Below are 17463 nucleotides of genomic sequence, written 5' to 3'. Positions count from 1 at the left end.
CTCCAGCAGCCTCCGCACCCCCTCGGCCTCGGGGCTCTTGATGGAGGCCACGGCCGCCGCGCGCTCCAGCACCTCGTCCACGCGGGGACGGTGCACCTGGATCTCCCGGCGGAGGTTCTGGGGGGGGGGGGTGGGAAGAGGGTGCAGAAAGGGAGGGTGAGGGGGGGTGGACCCCCCCCTAAATGATGGTGGCCCCACCCCCACCCCCTGGCCTCGCCGCTGGCCTCACCTGGTTCTTTTTGATGAGCTGCTGCACGGTCTGCAGGTTGGTGCCCAGGTCCTGCTGCGTGGCCAGGGGCAGGCGGTCCTGGACCCAGAGCTGGGGGACGGGAGGGGATGGGACCGGGTCCTGTCCTGGTCCTGTACCGGTCCTGGTCCATCCCCATCCCATCCCATCCCCATCCCCATCCCCATCCCAATCCCAATCCTAATCCCAGTCCCCATCCCCATCCCCATCCCAATCCCAGTTCCCAACCCAATTCCAATCCCATCCCCACCCCAATTCCATCCCCATTCCCATCCCACCCCAATCCCACCCCCATTCCATCCCAATCCCATTCCCATCTGCAACCGAATCCCATCCCAATCCCACCCCAATCCCATCCCCATCCCCATCCCAAGCCCATCCTCATCCTCACCCCAATCCCAACCCCACCCCAATCCCACCCAAACCCCATCCTCACTCCAGTGCCATCCCCATCCCAGTCCCATCCCCATCCCATCCCCATCCCCATCCCCATCCCCATCCCCATCCCCATCCCAATCCCAATCCCCTCCCCACCCCAATCCCACCCCAATCCCAATCCCATCCCCACCCCAATCCCAATCCCATCGCCACCCCCACCCCAATCCCACCCCACCCCAATACCAATCCCATCCCATCCCCACCCCCATCCCACCCCCACCCCAATCCCAATCCCACCCCAATCCCAATCCCCCCCCAACCCCGTACTCACCACCTCGTCCTCCAGCTCGTGGCTGACCTGGTGCACCTCCTTGGCAGCCAGCAGGATCCTGCGGCGCTCCTTGAGGGGCTCGATCAGGCGGACGATGCGGGTGCCCACCGCGCTCTGCCGCTCGCCCACCGCCTCCGCGCCGGGGGCCTCGGGGGGCAGCGCGGCCGCCTGCGCCTGCAGCTCACCCACCTCCTTGCACCACTCCTCCACCTGCGTCTCCATCGTCTGTGGGCGGCGGCGGGACCGTGGGCACCGGGGACGCGCCGGCACCGCGGCACCGGCAGCTCCGGGCAGCCTCGGCCGTGACTCAGCACCTGGCCGGGCTGCAGCGGGGCTGGGAGGGGGCTGCGGGGGGTGCTGAGCTCGGCGCAAGGGTGCTGAGCTTGGTGCAAGGGTGCTGAGCTCGGTGCAAAGGTGCTGAGCTCAGTGCAGGGGTGCTGAGACCCTGCTGCAATGGGGCTGAGGGCTTGGTGCAAATGGTGCTGAGAGTTTGGTGCAGTGGTGCTGAGACCCTGCTGCAAACGGTGCTGAGTACTCAGTGCAAACTGTGCTGAGAGCTCGCTGCAATGGTGCTGAGCTCGGTGCAGTGGTGCTAACTCAGTGCAATGGTGCTGAGACCCTGCTGCAAAGATGCTGAGACCTTACTGCAACGGTGCTGAGCTCACTGCAATGGTGCTGAGCTCGGTGCAGTGGTGCTGAGCTTGGTGCAAGGGTGCTGAGCTTGGTGCAAAGGTGCTGAGACCCTATCGCAACGGGGCTGAAAGCTCGCTGCAATGGTGCTGAGACCATGCTGCGAGTGGTGCTGAGAGCCTGCTGCAAAGATGCTGAGACCCTACTGCAATGGTGCTGAGCTCACTGCAATGGTGCTGAGCTCGGTGCAGTGGTGCTGAGCTCGGTGCAGTGGTGCTGAGCTCGGTGTAATGGTGCTGAGCTCACTGCAGTGGTGCTGAGCTCGGTGCAGTGGTGCTGAGACCCTGCTGCAGTGGTGCTGAGCTCGTTGCAGTGGTGCTGAGCTCGGTGCAGTGGTGCTGAGCTCGGTGTAATGGTGCTGAGCTCACTGCAGTGGTGCTGATCTCCTTGTGTACGTGGTGCTGGGCCCCCATTGCAACCGGTGCTGAACCCCAACTGCAACCCCCCCAAATCCCCCCCAAACCCTGCTCCAACCCCCAAAATCCCCCCAGACCCCACTCCAATGACCCCAAATCTCCCCAAACCCCACTCCAACCTCCCCAAACCTCCCAAACCCCAATCCAATGACCCCAAATCCCCCTCCCTTGACCCCAAATATCCCCCAAACCCTCCTCCAGCGACCCCAAACCCGCCTCCAACACCCCCAATACCCCCCTACGCCCCCTCCAACCCCCCCAATCCTCCCCAAACCCCACTCCAACCCCCCCAAGCCCCATTCCAAGCCCCCAAAACCCCCTCCAGTGACCCCAAATCCCCCCAAATCCCCCTCCCTTGACCCCAAATATCTCGCAAACTCCCCTCCAATGACCCCACCCCCCCCCCCAAACCCCCCAAACCCCCATCCAATGACCCCAAACCCCACTCCAATGATCCCAACCCCACTCCAATGCCCCCAATACCCCCTTCAACCCCCCCAATCCTCCCCAAACCCCACTCCACCCCCCCCAAACCCCACTCCAAGCCCCCCAGACCCCCCCCAAACCCCCATCCAATGACCCCAAATCCCCCTCCAATGACCCCAACCCCCCCTCCAACACTCCCAAACCACCAAACCCCAATCCAATGACCCCAAATCCCCCTCCCTTGACCCCAAATATCCCCCAAATCCTCATCCAATGACCCCAAACCCCCCTCCAACACCCTCCAAACCCCCCAAACCCCCATCCAATGACCCCAAATCCGCCCAAAATCCCCTCCCTTGACCCCAAGTATCCCCCAAACCCCCATCCAATGACCCCAACCGCTCCAAACCCCAATCCAATGACCCCAAACCCCCCTCCAACGACCCCAAACCCCCCTCCAACCCCCCCAACCCGCCCAAACCCCCATCCAATGACCCCAACCCCTCCAAATCCCCCTCCAATGGCCCCAAACTCCCCCCAACCCCCCCAGCCCCCCCATCCAATGACCCCAAACCCCCCTCCAATGACCCCAAAGCCCCCCAAAACCCCCCCAACCCCCCCCAAACCCCCATCCAATGACCCCAACCCCTCCAAACCCCAATCCAATGACCCCAAACCCCCCTCCAATGACCCCAACCCCCCTCCAATGACCCCAAACCCCCCTCCAACCCCCCTAACCCCCCCAAACCCCCCATCCAATGACCCCAACCCCTCCAAACCCCAATCCAATGACCCCAAACCCCCCTCCAATGACCCCAACCCCCCCCAACGCCCCCAGCCCCCCCATCCAATGACCCCAAACCCCTCCAAACCCCAATCCAATGACCCCAAACCCCCCTCCAATGACCCCAAACCCCCCTCCAACCCCCCCAAACCCCCCCAAACCCCCATCCAATGACCCCAACCCCTCCAAACCCCAATCCAATGACCCCAAACCCCCCTCCAATGACCCCAACCCCCCCCAACGCCCCCAGCCCCCCATCCAATGACCCCAAACCCCTCCAAACCCCAATCCAATGACCCCAAACCCCCCTCCAATGACCCCAAACCCCCCTCCAACCCCCCCAAACCCCCCCAAACCCCCATCCAATGACCCCAACCCCTCCAAACCCTAATCCAATGACCCCAAACCCCCCTCCAACGACCCCAAACCCCCCTCCAATGACCCCAAACCCCCCTCCAACCCCCCCCACCCCCCCAAACCCCAATCCAATGACCCCAAACCCCAATCCAATGACCCCAAATCCCCCCCAAACCCCCCTCCCTTGACCCCAAATATCCCCCAAACCCCAATCCGATGACCTCGAACCCCTCCCCAAACCCGCCCATTCCCCCCCGAACACCCCCTTATCCCCCCCCCCCCCCCCCCCACCTGCAACCTCCGGAGCTGGGTGCCGATGGCGGCGGGCTGGGCCCCCCCGGCCGCCCGTAGCTGCTCCTCCAGGCGGGCCAGGCGCTGGTCGAGCTCGGCGTAGCCGCGCTGCAACCGCTCGGCAGCGCCCGCCGCCCGCAGCCGCTGCCCCCGCGCCTGGGCCGCGCTCTCCAGCTCCTGCCAGCGCCGCCGCACCGCCGCCAGCTGCGGGGCCACGGCCCCCGCCAGGGCCGGCTTGGCCTGCAGGAGCTGCTGGCCTTCCTGGGGGGGCAAGGAGTGGGGGGGGGGGGGGGGCGTGGGGACAGGGTGGGGACAGGGGGGACGCGGATGGGGACGTGGGGGGGTGGGGATATGGGGGGGTGGGACGTGGGGATATGGGGATGGGGATGGGGATGTGGGGATGTGGATGGGGACATGGGGATGGGGATGGGGATGGGGATGGGGACATGGGGACATGGGGACGGGGACATGGGGACAGGGTGGGGACACGGGGACAGGGTGGGGACACGGGGACGTGGATGGGGACATGGGGATATGGGGATGGGGATGTGGGGATATGGGGATGGGGGGTGTGGATGGGGACACGGGGACATGGGGATGGGGATGTGGGGACATGGGGACGTGGATGGAGACATGGGGACGTGGGGATATGGGGATGGGGATGGGGTGTGGGGATATGGGGACGTGGGGACATGGATGGGGACATGGGGACGTGGATGGGGACATGGGGACGTGGGGATATGGGGACAAGGATGGGCACATTGGGACATGGGGACATGGGGACAGGGGGACGTGGACGGAGACATGGGGATATGGGGATATGGATGGGGACATGGGGACATGGATGGGGACAGGGGAACGTGGATGGGAACATGGGGATATGGCGATGTGGATGGGGACATGGGGACAGGGGGACATGGATGGGGACATGGGGACGTGGATGGAGACATGGGGATATGGGGATGGGGACATGGGGACAGGGGGACATGGGTGGGGACAGGGGGCATGGACGGGGACGGGGGACATGGGGGCATGGATGGGGACAAAGTGACAGGGGGACATGGAGACATGGATGGGGGCAGGGGGCATGGGGATATGGGGACAGGGTGGGGGGACATGGGGATATGGGGACATGGGGACAGGAGGATGGGGGGGGTCGTGGATGGGGACATGGGGTTGGGGGGATGTGGGGACATGGGGACATGGATGGGGACATAGGGATGTGGATGGGGCCAGGGGGACATGGGGACGTGAATGGGGACAGAGGGACATGGAGGGGGTCAGGGGGACATGGGGGGGACAGCATTGGGGGGACACAGGTTGGGGGGACAGGGATGGTCACAAGGGGACACGGGGACAGAAACACACCGCTCGAGGACCTTGCCAAGCCGGGGGGGGGGGGGGGGGGCGGGGGTCCCCAAACCACCCCACCTGGGGCATCCCCGTGTCCCCCACCCCACCCCCCACCCCCCCGCTGTCCCCCTGTCCCTCTCCCCGGTGTCCCCAATGTCCCCCCCCCATGTCCCCAGCTCACGAGCGGCTGCGGCGGCTGCAGCGATTTTGGGCCGGGTGCAGCCGTGCGAGAGGGGAGCGCGGGCGGGGGGGGGGGGGGGGAACGTGTGCGGGGGGGGACATGGGACGTGTGCTTCGGGGGGGGGGGGGGGGGGGCAACGCACGCGCACACACACGTGTGCCCGGGGGGGAGATGGGGGGGGGCGGCTGCGGATGGGGAGGGCCCCAAGGATGGGGACCCCCATTTGGGGGGGGCAGCAAGGGGGGGAGGTAATAAGGGGGGGGCAATAAGGGGGTAAAATAAAGGCAAGGGGGGGCAATAAAAGGGGGGCAATAAAAGGGGGGGCAATAAAGGGGGGGCAATAAGGGGGGTAAAATAAAGCGGGGGCAATAAAGGGGGGCAATAAGGGGGGCAATAAAGGGGGGCAATAAGGGGGGGCAATAAGGGGGGCAATAAAGGGGGGACAATAAAAGGGGGCAATAAAGGGGGGGCAATAAGGGGGGTAAAATAAAGCGGGGGCAATAAAGGGGGGCAATAAGGGGAGTAAAATAAAGGGGGGGCAATAAGGGGGGCAATAAGGGGGGCAATAAAGGGGGGCAATAAGGGGGGGCAGTTTGGGGGTGGCAGGTTGGGGGGTGAAGGTTTTGGGGGGGATACAGTTTGGGGGGATGCAGTTCTGGGGGGGCAGTTTTTTGGGGGGCAGTGGGGGGTATATAAAATTTGGGGGGGGGTATTTTGGTTTTGGGGGGGCACCCGGGGAGATGCATTTTTGGGGGGGGTGCAGCTGGGGGGGGGGGGGCACGCATGTAACAAGGGGGGGTGCAGGAAAAGGGGGTGCAGCAAAAGGGGGGGTGATCAAGATGGGGCAGTGGGGGGGGCAGTTTTTTTTGGGGGGGCTCCGACGAAATAGGGCCTGCAACGGCGGGGGGGGGCAGCTGCTGAAGGATGCAGTGATGGGAAATGCTGTGGGGGGGGGATGCGGGGGGGGGGGGGGGCGTGCAATGAGGGGAGGATGCGAGGGGGGGACGATGGGGGGGCAAAATGGGGGGGTGAAATGGGGGGGCAAAATGGGAGGGGCGCAATGGGGGGGTGAAATACAGGGGGCGTCATGGGGGGGTGCAGTGGGGGGGGATGAAATGGGGGGGTGAAATGGGGGGGCTCAAAGGGGGGAGGCAATGGGGGGGGCTCAATGGGGGGTTTGTGCAATGTGGGGCTCAAAGGGGGGGGCTCAACGAGGGGGATGAAATGGGGGGGGGCTCAATGGGGGGGGAGGCTCAATGCGGGGGGGCTCAATGCGGGGGGGGGGGGGGGGGCTCGCACCAAGCAGGGGCCGCACCGAGGGGGGGCTCTACGAGCGCCTCATCCCCCCCCCCGGAGCCCCCCGCCCGTTCACGAGGATGCAGCTGCGGCGGCGCAAGCTCCGGGGAAGTGGGGGGGGGAAAGAAGCCCACCCCCCCACACCCCCCTTGGGACCCCCCCCCCCCCATTTTTTACCTCCTCGATGCGCTGCAGCCACTCCCGGTTCTGCGCCAGCTCGGCCATAAACGCCTGGTGCTGGAGCCAACGTTTATGGGGTCGCTGCTCCGGGGCCGGATCCTGCGCCATCGCCACCTTCTCCCCGACCCAACCGTCCAGCTGCGGAGAGCCTGGGGGGTCGCCGAGGGTCCCCCGAAATCGGGGACCCACCCCCCCCCCACCCCCCCCGGTTTCCTTCTTGCCCTAAGTGCCCCCCCCACCCGAAATGTCGGTACCTGCGCGGTTGCATGGGCGCGATGCCGCAGAGCCCTGCAGCAGCCGGGCGGAGCGCCGGGGCCGGATCCGGCACCTCGGCCAGCCTCCTGCCCCCCCCCCCCCCCCCCCGGGGAGAGGGTGGGGGGCACAAAAAAGGGTGGGAGCCCCCCCGCGGGGAGGTAGGGCACCCCGAAAATGGGGTAGGGCATCCCGAAAATAGGGTAAGGCGAGCTGGGAATGGGGTACGGCGTCCCAGAAAGAGGATGGAGCCCACCAGAAAGAGGATGCAGCACCCGAAAATAGGATTCGGTCCCCCCCAAAAATAGGATGCAGCACCCCAGAAATAGGACAGCCCACCAAAGTCAGGATGCAGCACCCCAAAAGCAAGATGCAGCAGTCAGAAAATAAGATGCAGCACCCCAAAAATAGGATGCAGCACCCCAAAAGTAGGATGCAGCACCCAAAAAATAGGATGCAGCACCCCAAAAATAAGATGCAGCCCACCAAAATTAGGATGAAGCACCCCAAAAATAGGATGTGGCCCCCCAAAATAGGATGCAGTCTTCCAAAAAGACAATGCAGCACCCCAAAAAGAGGATGCAACACCCCAAAATAGGATGCAGCACCCAAAAATAAGATGCAGCCCATCAAAATTAGGACGAAGCACCCCCAAAATAGGATGTGGCCCCCCAAAATAGCATGCAGTCTTCCAAAAAGAGGATGCAGCACCCAAAAAATAGGATTCGGTCCCCCCAAAAATAGGATGCAGCACCCCAAAAATAGGACAGCCCACCAAAATTAGGATGCAACACCCCAAAAACAAGATGCAGCAGTCAAAAAATAAGATGCAGCACCCAAAAAATCAGATGCAGCACCCCAAAAATCGGATGCAGCCCATCAAAATTAGGATGAAGCACCCCAAAAATAGGATGTGGCCCCCCAAAATAGCATGCAGTCTTCCAAAAAGAGGATGCAGCACCCAAAAATAGGATTCAGTCCCCCCAAAAATAGGATGCAGCACCCCAAAAATAGGACAGCCCACCAAAATTAGGATGCAGCACCCCAAAAGCAAGATGCAGCACTCCAAAATAAGATGCGGCGCCCAAAAAATAGGATGCAGAAAACCAAAAATAGGACATAGCCCACCAAAATTAGGATGCAGCACCCCAAAATTAGGATGCAGCACCCCAAAAATAGGATACAGACCACCAAAAATAGGATGTAGCACCCCAAAAATAAGATGCAGCACCCAAAAAATAGGACGCAGCATCACAGAAGTAGGATGTGGCCCCCAAAAGTAGGGATTCAGCCCCACAAAATAAGATGCAGTACCAAAAAATAGGATGTGCCCCCCCAAAATAGGATACAGTACCCCAAAAACAGGATGCAGCCCACTAAGATTAGGATGCAGCACCCCAAAAATAGGATATAGCCCCCCAAATTGGATATAGCATCCCAAAATAGGATATAGAGCCCCAAAAGAGGATACAGTCCCCCCAGAATAGGATGCAGCACCCCCAAAATAACATGTATCCCCCCAAAACAGCACTTAGACCCCCAAAATAAGACACAGACCCCAAAATAGGATGTAGCACCCCCAAAATAGCATTCAGCCCCCTAAAATGAGATACATCCCCCCAAATTAGGATCCAGCCCCCTAAAATATCACACAGCCCTCCCCCAAAATAGCACATAGCCCCCCCAAAACCAGCAGCCCCCCCCCCCCCCACGGGCCACCAGCCCCACGGCATGGGGAGGGGGACACATCCTGGTCCCCCTGTGCCCCCTCAAGCAGCCAGTGGGGACCCCCCCAGTGTGAATTTATTTTTGGGGCCCCCCCAAGTGTGGATTTATTTTTTTTGGGGGGGGGGTCTCGGCCCCTACCTCGTGGCAGTCCTGCAGGAACTGCTGCAGCTCCAGGTGGTCCTGCAGGCGCTGCATCCACTCCTGCGCCAGCTCGGCGTTGCGGTGGCTCCTGGGGGGGCCGGGGGGGCTTGCATCAACCCCCCCACCCCTCCTTTAAACCTCCGGACCCCCCCCCCTCAACCACAACTCCCCCCCCCGCTTCCATCATTCCCCCAAAACGCTGCTGTGATCCAAAGGGAAACTGAGGCACGGGGTGGTGGAGGCCCACTGGGATGCACCCATCAATGGGGGGGGGGGGGGTCGTTGTCACCGAGGGGGGGCGCCTACTTGGTGCGGAGGGAGTCCATGGCCTCCGCCACGCGGGCGCTGTAGAGGTTGCCCTGGCGCTGGAGGCTCTCGCCGGCCTGGAGGGCCAGCTGGACCTTGTGGAGGCCGAGCTCCATGGAGGTGGTGAAGTCCCGGTGCTTCTTGATGGCGTTGGCCACGGCCTCCACCGTGTCGGGGAGCTCGGCGTGGGCCAGCGCGGACTCCTGGGGGGGTAGGAGACGGCCTGGTGCCACCTGCGGGGCTGCTCTAGCCTCCCCGTGGAGGCCACCAAGCCCATTTCCTCCCAGTCTTCCCCATGGAGGCCATGGAGGCCACCAAGTCCATCTCCTCACGGTGTTTCCAATGGAGGCCACCATGCCCTTCTCCTCCCAGCCTTCCCCATGCAGGCCACCATGTCTTTCTCCTTGCAGACTTCCCCAGTCTCCATCCTCCCCACGGAGGCCACCAAGCCCTTCTTCCAGCCTTCCCCATGGAGGCCACCAAGCTCTTCTCCTCTCAGCCTTCCCCAGTCTCCTTCCTCCCTGTGGAGGCCACCAAGCCCTTCTCCTTCCAGACTTCTCCACTCTCCGTCCTCCCCATGGAGGCCACCAAGCCCATCTTCTCCATCTCCTCCCAGCCTTCCCCATGGAGACCACCAAGTCCTTCTCCCAGCCTTCCCCATGGAGGCCACCAAGCCCTTCCCCTCCCATCCTCTCCCCCACTTTGGGGCTGCGACGTCCCCGAGGAGGCAAGGCCAACCTGGTTGTACAGGCTGGCCTCGCACTGCTTGACGTCACGGAGGAAGAGGTGGAAGACGTGCGCCTGCACCAGCACCTCCCGGCGAGCCTCCCAGCTCTGCAGAAGCTTCCCCCAGCCCGCGTCCAGCTTCTGCAGCCACTGCTGGAGCGAGAGGTAGGGGACCTCGGCCTCCTCCAGCGCCAGGAGGTCGCTGGCCGCCTGGATCTTGGTGTAGTCCTCCTCGTATCCATTGATCTCCTCCTTGAGGGCCGCGTGTTGGTTCAGCAGCCTCTCCGCCTCAGCCAAGCTGCCCGGCACCTCCTCGTTGGCCACCGCTGCTTGGGTCTTCACCAACCACCCCAAGAAGTTGTCCAGGTCTTGGATGAACTGCTGCAAGCGCCCGGCGACGCTGAGTGAGTCCTCGCAGCCCTGCAGCGCCCGCTTCAGGGCCTCCCACTCCTCGCTGATCTCCTCGAAGGGCAGCAGGACCTCCATGGCCCGCCCCGGGTGGTCCGCAGCCAAGGCTTCACCCTCACGCTGCAGCTCCACCAGCCTGGGCTCCAGCACCACCAGCGCGGCCTCCATGGTGGAGAGGCGCCGCTGCAAGGCCAGCACGCCACCCAGGTCGCCGCCGCCCGACTGCGTGGCCTCAATGGCTTTCCGCTTCTCCCGCACCTGCGCCTTCATCTCAGCGCACTCCAGCAGATAGTTCTGGATCTTCAGCACCGAGCTGAGCTGCCCCTTCTTGTGCTCCACCAGCTCCACCACCCGGTTCCACCTGGGGATGGGGACAAGCAGGGGATGGAGCCCTGCGGAGGCTCTGCCTCCACGAGGAGGCCCGGCCTCAGAATGGCCAACCCTTGCGGTGGGCTTGGCGTGTTGCATTGGAGGGCACGATCCCATGGGGACATACCACTAGGCTGGGAGCACTGGTTGGTGGTTGGACCTGATTATCTAGAAGGTCTTCTCCAACCAAAATGAATTTATCACTGGGCATGGCCAACCTTTGTGGTGAGCATGGTGCATTGCGTTGGAGAGTTGGACCCCATGGGGATGTCCCACCAGGCTGGGAGCACTGGTTGATGGTTGGGCTTGACCATTGGGGTCTTCTCCAACCAAAATCAATCCATCATTGGGCATCACCAACCATTGGGATGGACTTGGTGCATTGCATTGAAGAGCTGGACCCCATGGGGACATCTCAACAATCTGGGAGCACTGGTTGATGGTTGGACTTGACCATTGGGGTCTTCTCCAAACAATCAATCTACCCTTGACCATCGCCAACCCTTGTGGTGGGCTTGGCCCCGTGCACCACCGAGCTGCCCGCTCCCCACACCGATACCTGCTGTTGAGGTGGTCCTGGCAGGCACGGACCTCCTCCGAGCTGGGGTGGCCTCCTTCCACCAGCTGCTGCACCACCTGGTTGACGTCCAGGATGCGGCCCATCACGCTGTTCATCTCCTGGTCCAGGCTCTCAAACCTGCCCCGAGCAGGATGGGGACATCAGTGTCCCCGAGGGACAGCGGCCACCGGGCGCCCGGTCCCCACCATCCCGCACCTGTGCTGCACCACCTCAACCTCATCCAGCTCCTCCGGCACCTCCATCCTCTCCAACCACTGCTCCTTCTCATCCACCCAGACCTCGCAGGCGTGCACCTCGCTGAACATGCGGTAGACGGCCAGGGCGTCCTGCAGCCACTGCTGCCGCAGCACGGCCACCTCAGCCACCTCCCCGTAGAGCTGCTCCACCTCCACCACACGGATCTGCACGTCCACCCCTTGGCGGTGCTCGGGCGCCAGCAGCGCCAGCTGCTTACGGAGGGCCACCACAGCTGCCCGGTGCTTCTCCACCTCCTCCACCACCGCCCGGTGCTTCCGCAGCAGCGCTTGGGTGGAGTAGTCGTCGTGGCCAAAGTCGTCGCTGGAGACGATGCGGTAGGTGTCCTGCAGCCAGGCCACCAGGTCGTCCGTCTCGGCGCTGAACTGGAAGAAGTTGAGGGCCTCCTGCAGCCGCTGCTGGTGCAGCCCCGTCACCTCCTCCAGCTTCTTCCAGCGCAGGCGGACTTCTCGGATCTTCTCCTGGATCCCGCTGGGGCTGAACCTCTTCTTGGCCAGGATCTGCTCGCCCCGCTTCATGGTCTGGTGCAGCAGTGCCCGCCGACTGCCCAGCTCGCCCAACATGCTCTTGTGCTTGGTGGTCAGCGTCAGCACGCTGCTCAGGTCCCGGCCACACGTCTTGGCGGCCAAGATCTGCTCCTTCTCGCGGATCCATGCCTCGGCCTCCTCCATCTCCTGGAAAAAGGCCCAGAGCTGGCGCGAGTCCTCCAGCTCCTTGCGCCTCTTGGCCGCCATCTCCCCCAGCTCCTCCAGGCACGTCTGGACGTGGTTCACCCGGTTGCAGACGATCTGAGGGTCGCAGGGCTGGTAGCCTGGGGCAGGAGAAGATGACTTAGCAAGGAAGGTCTTGAACCCCCTGCTCAGCCCCTCTGGTGGCACCCAACCTGATGGCACCCATCCTGGTGGCACCCAACATGGTGGAACCCAACCTGGGGGCAACCAGCGTGGTGGCACCTACCCTCTTGGCACCCAACCTAGTGACCTGGTGGCAACCAACCTGGTGACACCCAACCCGGTGGCACCCAACCTGGTGGCATCCAACCCAGTGGCCCCCACCCTGGTGGTCCCCGTTACCCTCCAGCTCCGAGAACTTGAGCGCGGCGGCATTGAGTGCCTGAACCCGCTCGGTCTGGGCAGAAATGTCAGCCTCCAGCAGCCCATGCTTCTGCAGCAGGTCCTCCACCTCCAGCAGGTGCTTCCCCAAGTCCTTGGAGACCAGCAGCACCTGGGGAATGGGGGGCGAAGCCAATGGGGTCTGGAGTTCGCGTCCTCCTTGGGGATGCCCGGCGTCCCCCGGCTCTACCTGCATCTCCTCCATCCAGTCGATCATGTAGACCATCTCCTGGAAGATCTTCTGCAGGGCCAAGTTCTGCTCGAGGCGGGCACGGCGGGCGCGGACCAGCTCGGTCAGCAGTCCCCACTGCCGCAGGATGTTGTCCTTCTGCGCGCTGATGCGCTTGGTGTCGTAGTAGCCCTCGGACTCCATCTCCAGAGCCAGCTCCACCACCACCTGGATGCGCTCCTGGTAGGAGGAGATGTCAGCCTCGATGGCCTCATGCTTCTTCATGGCCGCCTCCACCGCCGGCAGGTCGTAGCCAAAGTTGTCCTGGGGTGGGGGGAGATGTTGTAAGGAAGGTGGGCCCCCCACCTAGGAGAGCTGGACCCCGTGGGGATGTCCCACCAAGCTGGGAGCACTGGTTGATGGTAGGACCTGATAACCTAGAAGGTCTTCTCCAACCAAAAGGAATCTATCCTTGGGCAATGTCAACCCTTGTGGTGGTCTTGGTGCATCACACTGGTGAGCAGAACCCCATGGGGATGTCCCGCCAAGCTGGGAACACTGGTTGATAGTTGGACTTGGCCATTGAGGTCTTCTCCAACCAAAATGAACCTACCCTTTGGTATCACCAACCCTTGGGATGACCCTGGCCCCTGCACTGAAGAGCAGGACCCCATGGGGACGTCCCACCAGACTGGGAACACTGGTTGCTGGTTGGACTTGGCCACTGGGGTCTTCTCCAACCAAAATCAATCTATGATTGGCCATCACCAACCCTTGGCATGACCTTGGCCCTCGGGGTGCCCACCAGGAACCCACCAACGCCAGTCCCACCGTTCTCCCCAAGAACCCCAACCCCACCCAGCATCCAGAACCACATGCCCCTCCCCCTCTTTTTCCCGGTGTGGGGGGGGTCCCCATTGAGCCCCCCCACCTGCGACACCAGCCGCTGGTTCTCGTTCAGCCACGTCTCCCGCATGGCCGCCTTGTGGTCAAAGCGTTGGGCCAGCAGCTCCAGCTTCTCCTGCCGGATCAGCTCGTTGCGCAGCGACACCTCCCGCTCGTGCTCTGCCTTCTCCAGGCAGCTCCAAGCCTACAAGGGGGAGTGGTTGCAACGGGGTTTCGCCCCGAGGGTCCCCCGGGGGGACGCCTCGCCCCCGTCCCACCAGAACCTTGTTGATGTCGGAGATGCTCTTGCCCTCGCTGGGGACGTAGAGCTTGCGGTTGGTGGCCCTCAGCTTGCTCTGGATGGTGAAGAGCAGCACCTCCAGGTTCCCCTTCTCCTGGAACCTTTCATGGGGTGGGCAGCAGAAGGTCAGAATGTGGCCCCCGACCTTGTCCCCCCCACCCTCGTCCCCTCCCCGGGACCCTCACTTGACGGGTTTCTCCAGGGTGCAGAAGGCGGTGAAGGCCTGGAGCTGCTGCTGCACCCCGGTGAGGGAGTTGGCGAACTTCTGGTTGCTGATGATGGTGACGGTGTGCTGCACCCAGGCCAGCAGCTCGGCCGCCAGCGCCTCGTACCGCTCGATGATGGCCTCGATCTCCATGGCCTGATCCAGCACCTGGGTGCGGGGGCATGCACAACTTGGGGGGGCTTCCCACAGACCCCCCGAGGCAACCATGCATGGTGCAAGGATGCATATTGCAACCCTGAAGCAACTGTGCATGGTGCAAGGGTGCATCTGTGGCCCTCAAGCAATGATGTGTGGTGCAGGGTTGCATCCTGCAACCCCTTGAGGAACCATGCATGGTGCAAGGGTGCATCCTGCAACCCATTGAGCAATCATGCACGGTGCAGGGGTGCATCTTGCAACACCTTGAGCAACCGTGTATGGTGCAATGATGCATCCTGCAATCCTGAAGCAATTGTGCACAGTGCAAGCATGCACCTGTAACCCTCAAACAACCACATGTGGTGCAGGGGTGCATTTTGCAACCCCTCAAGCAACCATGCATGGTGCAAGGATGCATATTGTAATCCTGAAGCAACTACGCATGGTGCAATGGTGCACCTGTGGCCCTCAAGCAACCATGCGTGGTGCAGGGTTGCATTTTGCAACCCCCTTGAACAACCTTGCATGCTGCAGGAGTGCATCCTGCAACCCCTCGAGCACTCATATGTGGTGCAAGGACGCATCCTGCAATCCCGAAGCAGCCGTGCATGGTGCAATGGTGCACCTGTGGCACTCAAGCAACCATGTGTGGTGCAGGGGTGCACCCTGCAACCCTCAAGCAACTGCGCAAGGTTTGGGGTGCATCCCGTGGGACACCACCCAGCACCTGTTGGGCTGGGGCACCTCACGGAGCCACGGACGGAGCCCCCCATGGAGCACAGGAGGGGGCTCCCCGTGGGGTTGGGGGTCCAGCACCCCACGGAGTGACACAGGGACACCTCGACGCCCACCTTCCCGATGCGCTTCCCCTCCACGGCCAGCGCTTTCATCTTGGAGAAGTAGTGGTAGAAGGAGACCACGTAGGTGATGATGGACTTCTCGTCAGGGTCCTCCATGTTGACATCTGCCAGGCAGCGAAGCGTCCGTCCCTGAGCCCCCCTGCCCCCAAAATGCCCCCCCCCCTCACCACCACCATCCCCGGGCTGAAGAAGTCCTTGGGGGCAGCAAACAAAGCCGGGAGGAATTAACCAGGAGCGAGCGATGGGTTGAGGAGGATGGGTTGGATGAGGTTGGGGTGGGCGGGTGGAGAAGACCTCGCACCCCACACAGACAGACAGACGGATGGATGGACAGGTGGATGGCTAGATGGGTGAATGGATGGACAGATGGATGGACAGATGGACGGATGGACAGATGGATAGATGGATGAAGAGATGGATAAATGGATAGACAGACGGACAGATGGGTGGATGGATGATGGGTAGACAGATGGGGCAGATGGATGGGCAAATAGATGGACAGATGGATGGACAGATACATAGATGGATGGAAGAACAGATGGATGTATGGACAGACAGATGGACAGATGGATGGACAGATGTGTAGATGGATGGATGAAGAGATGGATAGATGGATGGGTGGACAGATGGGTGGACGGACAGATAGACGGAGTCCCCCAGCAGCAGCAGGGACATGAGGACATCCCGTCCCGTCCCGTCCCTACCCTCGGGGTCCAGCAGCTTGCTGAGCCCCAGCTGCTGTTCGGCTGTGTTGAAGGCTTGCTGTAGGTTGTAGGTAGCGTTGGACTTGGTCAGCTTGTGGAAGTCGATGAGATCCGGCCTGCAATCGGGACACAGCCACGTGGAGCCCAATTTTGGGGTGTCCCCCCCCCCAAAAAAAAACACCAACCCCACAGAGGAGCCCCCACCCCCGTGGCCGACCTGTGCTTGTGGATGAGCGCGTTGAAGGCCAGCCCGTCCCTCCAGCTGGTGGTGAAGTTCTGGATGTTCACCTCAGGGTACCTGTGGGAAGAAAGGGGAGGGTCACCCCTTTTTTTTGGGGGGGGGGGGGGAGGACCCATCCTGGCGTGGGGACGGTGCCACCACTCACCCTGCTGTCTTCATCTGGCACCAGAGCAGCAGCGCGTCCTTGGCCGAGCGTGTCTCGCGGTTGTCCTCGGTCTTGATCTTGATCACCTGGATCTGGATGAAGCCAATGGGGCACTGCCACCGGGGCTGGGGACCCCGTCCCCAAATCCAGGGGACCCCTCCCCCAGCCAGCCCACCTGGAAGCGGAGGATGATGGTCCAGATGAGGCCGAGGGTCAGGCGGTGGTTGCCGTCCACGATGTCGTGCGAGCCCACGTTCTCCAGGTGCACCCGTTGCTCCTTGAGGAACTGCAGCGCCTTGTCCACGTTCTCCAGAGAGTGGATCCGCATCCGGCCCCGCGTCGGCTTCGGCTGACACCCCAAAAATAAAGAGGGGGGGTCACAACCCCCCAACACCCCCAATCTCCCCCAAAAAACTGCCAAGGCTCCACCAAGAACCCTACGGAGATGGTTGGAGCCCCGCTTGGGTCTTGGGGCGATGGACGGATGGGAAGGGGGCGATGGATAGATGGGAAGAGTTGGGGGTGACTTTTTGGGGCAAGGGGGTGCTGGGGTGACTCCATTTCTCACCAGCTGCTCCCCGGAGAGCACCTCGAGGAGGCGGGTGAGGACGTAGCCGTCGCGGAGGTCGGCGTAGAGGTCCCCGACGCGGCACGAGGCGCGGGCGAGGTGCGCGTTGACCCACTTGGTGAAGGTCTTCTTCTGCACCGCGTCCCGCTCGTCTACCCCGGGGGGGGGACACAAATAACCCATCGGACCCTCTCCAATCCCACCAACCCCCCCAGGAGCACCCATGGGTGCCGGGCAGGGTCCCACCAGCCAAGGCTTTGATGCGGGAGCACTCGAAGAGCTTGGCGGTGGCCGTGGGGTCGGGACCCTCCCAGGGGCCGTTGTTGTTCTGCTGCACCTCCATGGTGTCCACCTCGGTCGCCATCTGGGGGGGGTTTAGGGTTTTTTTTTATTAGGGGGGGTTGATAGGGTCGTGGGGG

The 17463-nt window shown here is 62.6% G+C and overlaps 1 protein-coding gene across 1 annotated transcript; it reads right to left on the bottom strand.

The window, feature by feature from the left end:
* Nucleotides 1–3: 3 nt before the first annotated feature.
* SPTBN4 (spectrin beta, non-erythrocytic 4) lies at nt 4–17463 on the bottom strand (the record flags this gene model as incomplete). Its single annotated transcript, XM_040543736.1, has 22 exons — nt 17291–17463; nt 17045–17196; nt 16652–16825; nt 16477–16568; nt 16308–16388; nt 16091–16206; nt 15378–15490; nt 14348–14535; nt 14146–14263; nt 13908–14066; nt 12998–13300; nt 12769–12919; nt 11636–12506; nt 11420–11557; nt 10096–10852; nt 9358–9560; nt 9049–9139; nt 6928–7068; nt 3921–4181; nt 957–1181; nt 230–319; nt 4–117 (listed from the first exon to the last, which is right to left on the bottom strand). Coding segments are annotated over exons 1-22 (4656 nt in total), but the record flags the coding sequence as incomplete, so codon positions are not given.

The sequence above is a fragment of the Cygnus olor genome, unplaced genomic scaffold (genome assembly GCF_009769625.2).
Source record: "Cygnus olor isolate bCygOlo1 unplaced genomic scaffold, bCygOlo1.pri.v2 scaffold_183_ctg1, whole genome shotgun sequence".
NCBI lineage: Eukaryota > Metazoa > Chordata > Aves > Anseriformes > Anatidae > Cygnus > Cygnus olor.
This window is presented reverse-complemented; position numbering and strand designations above follow the sequence as displayed.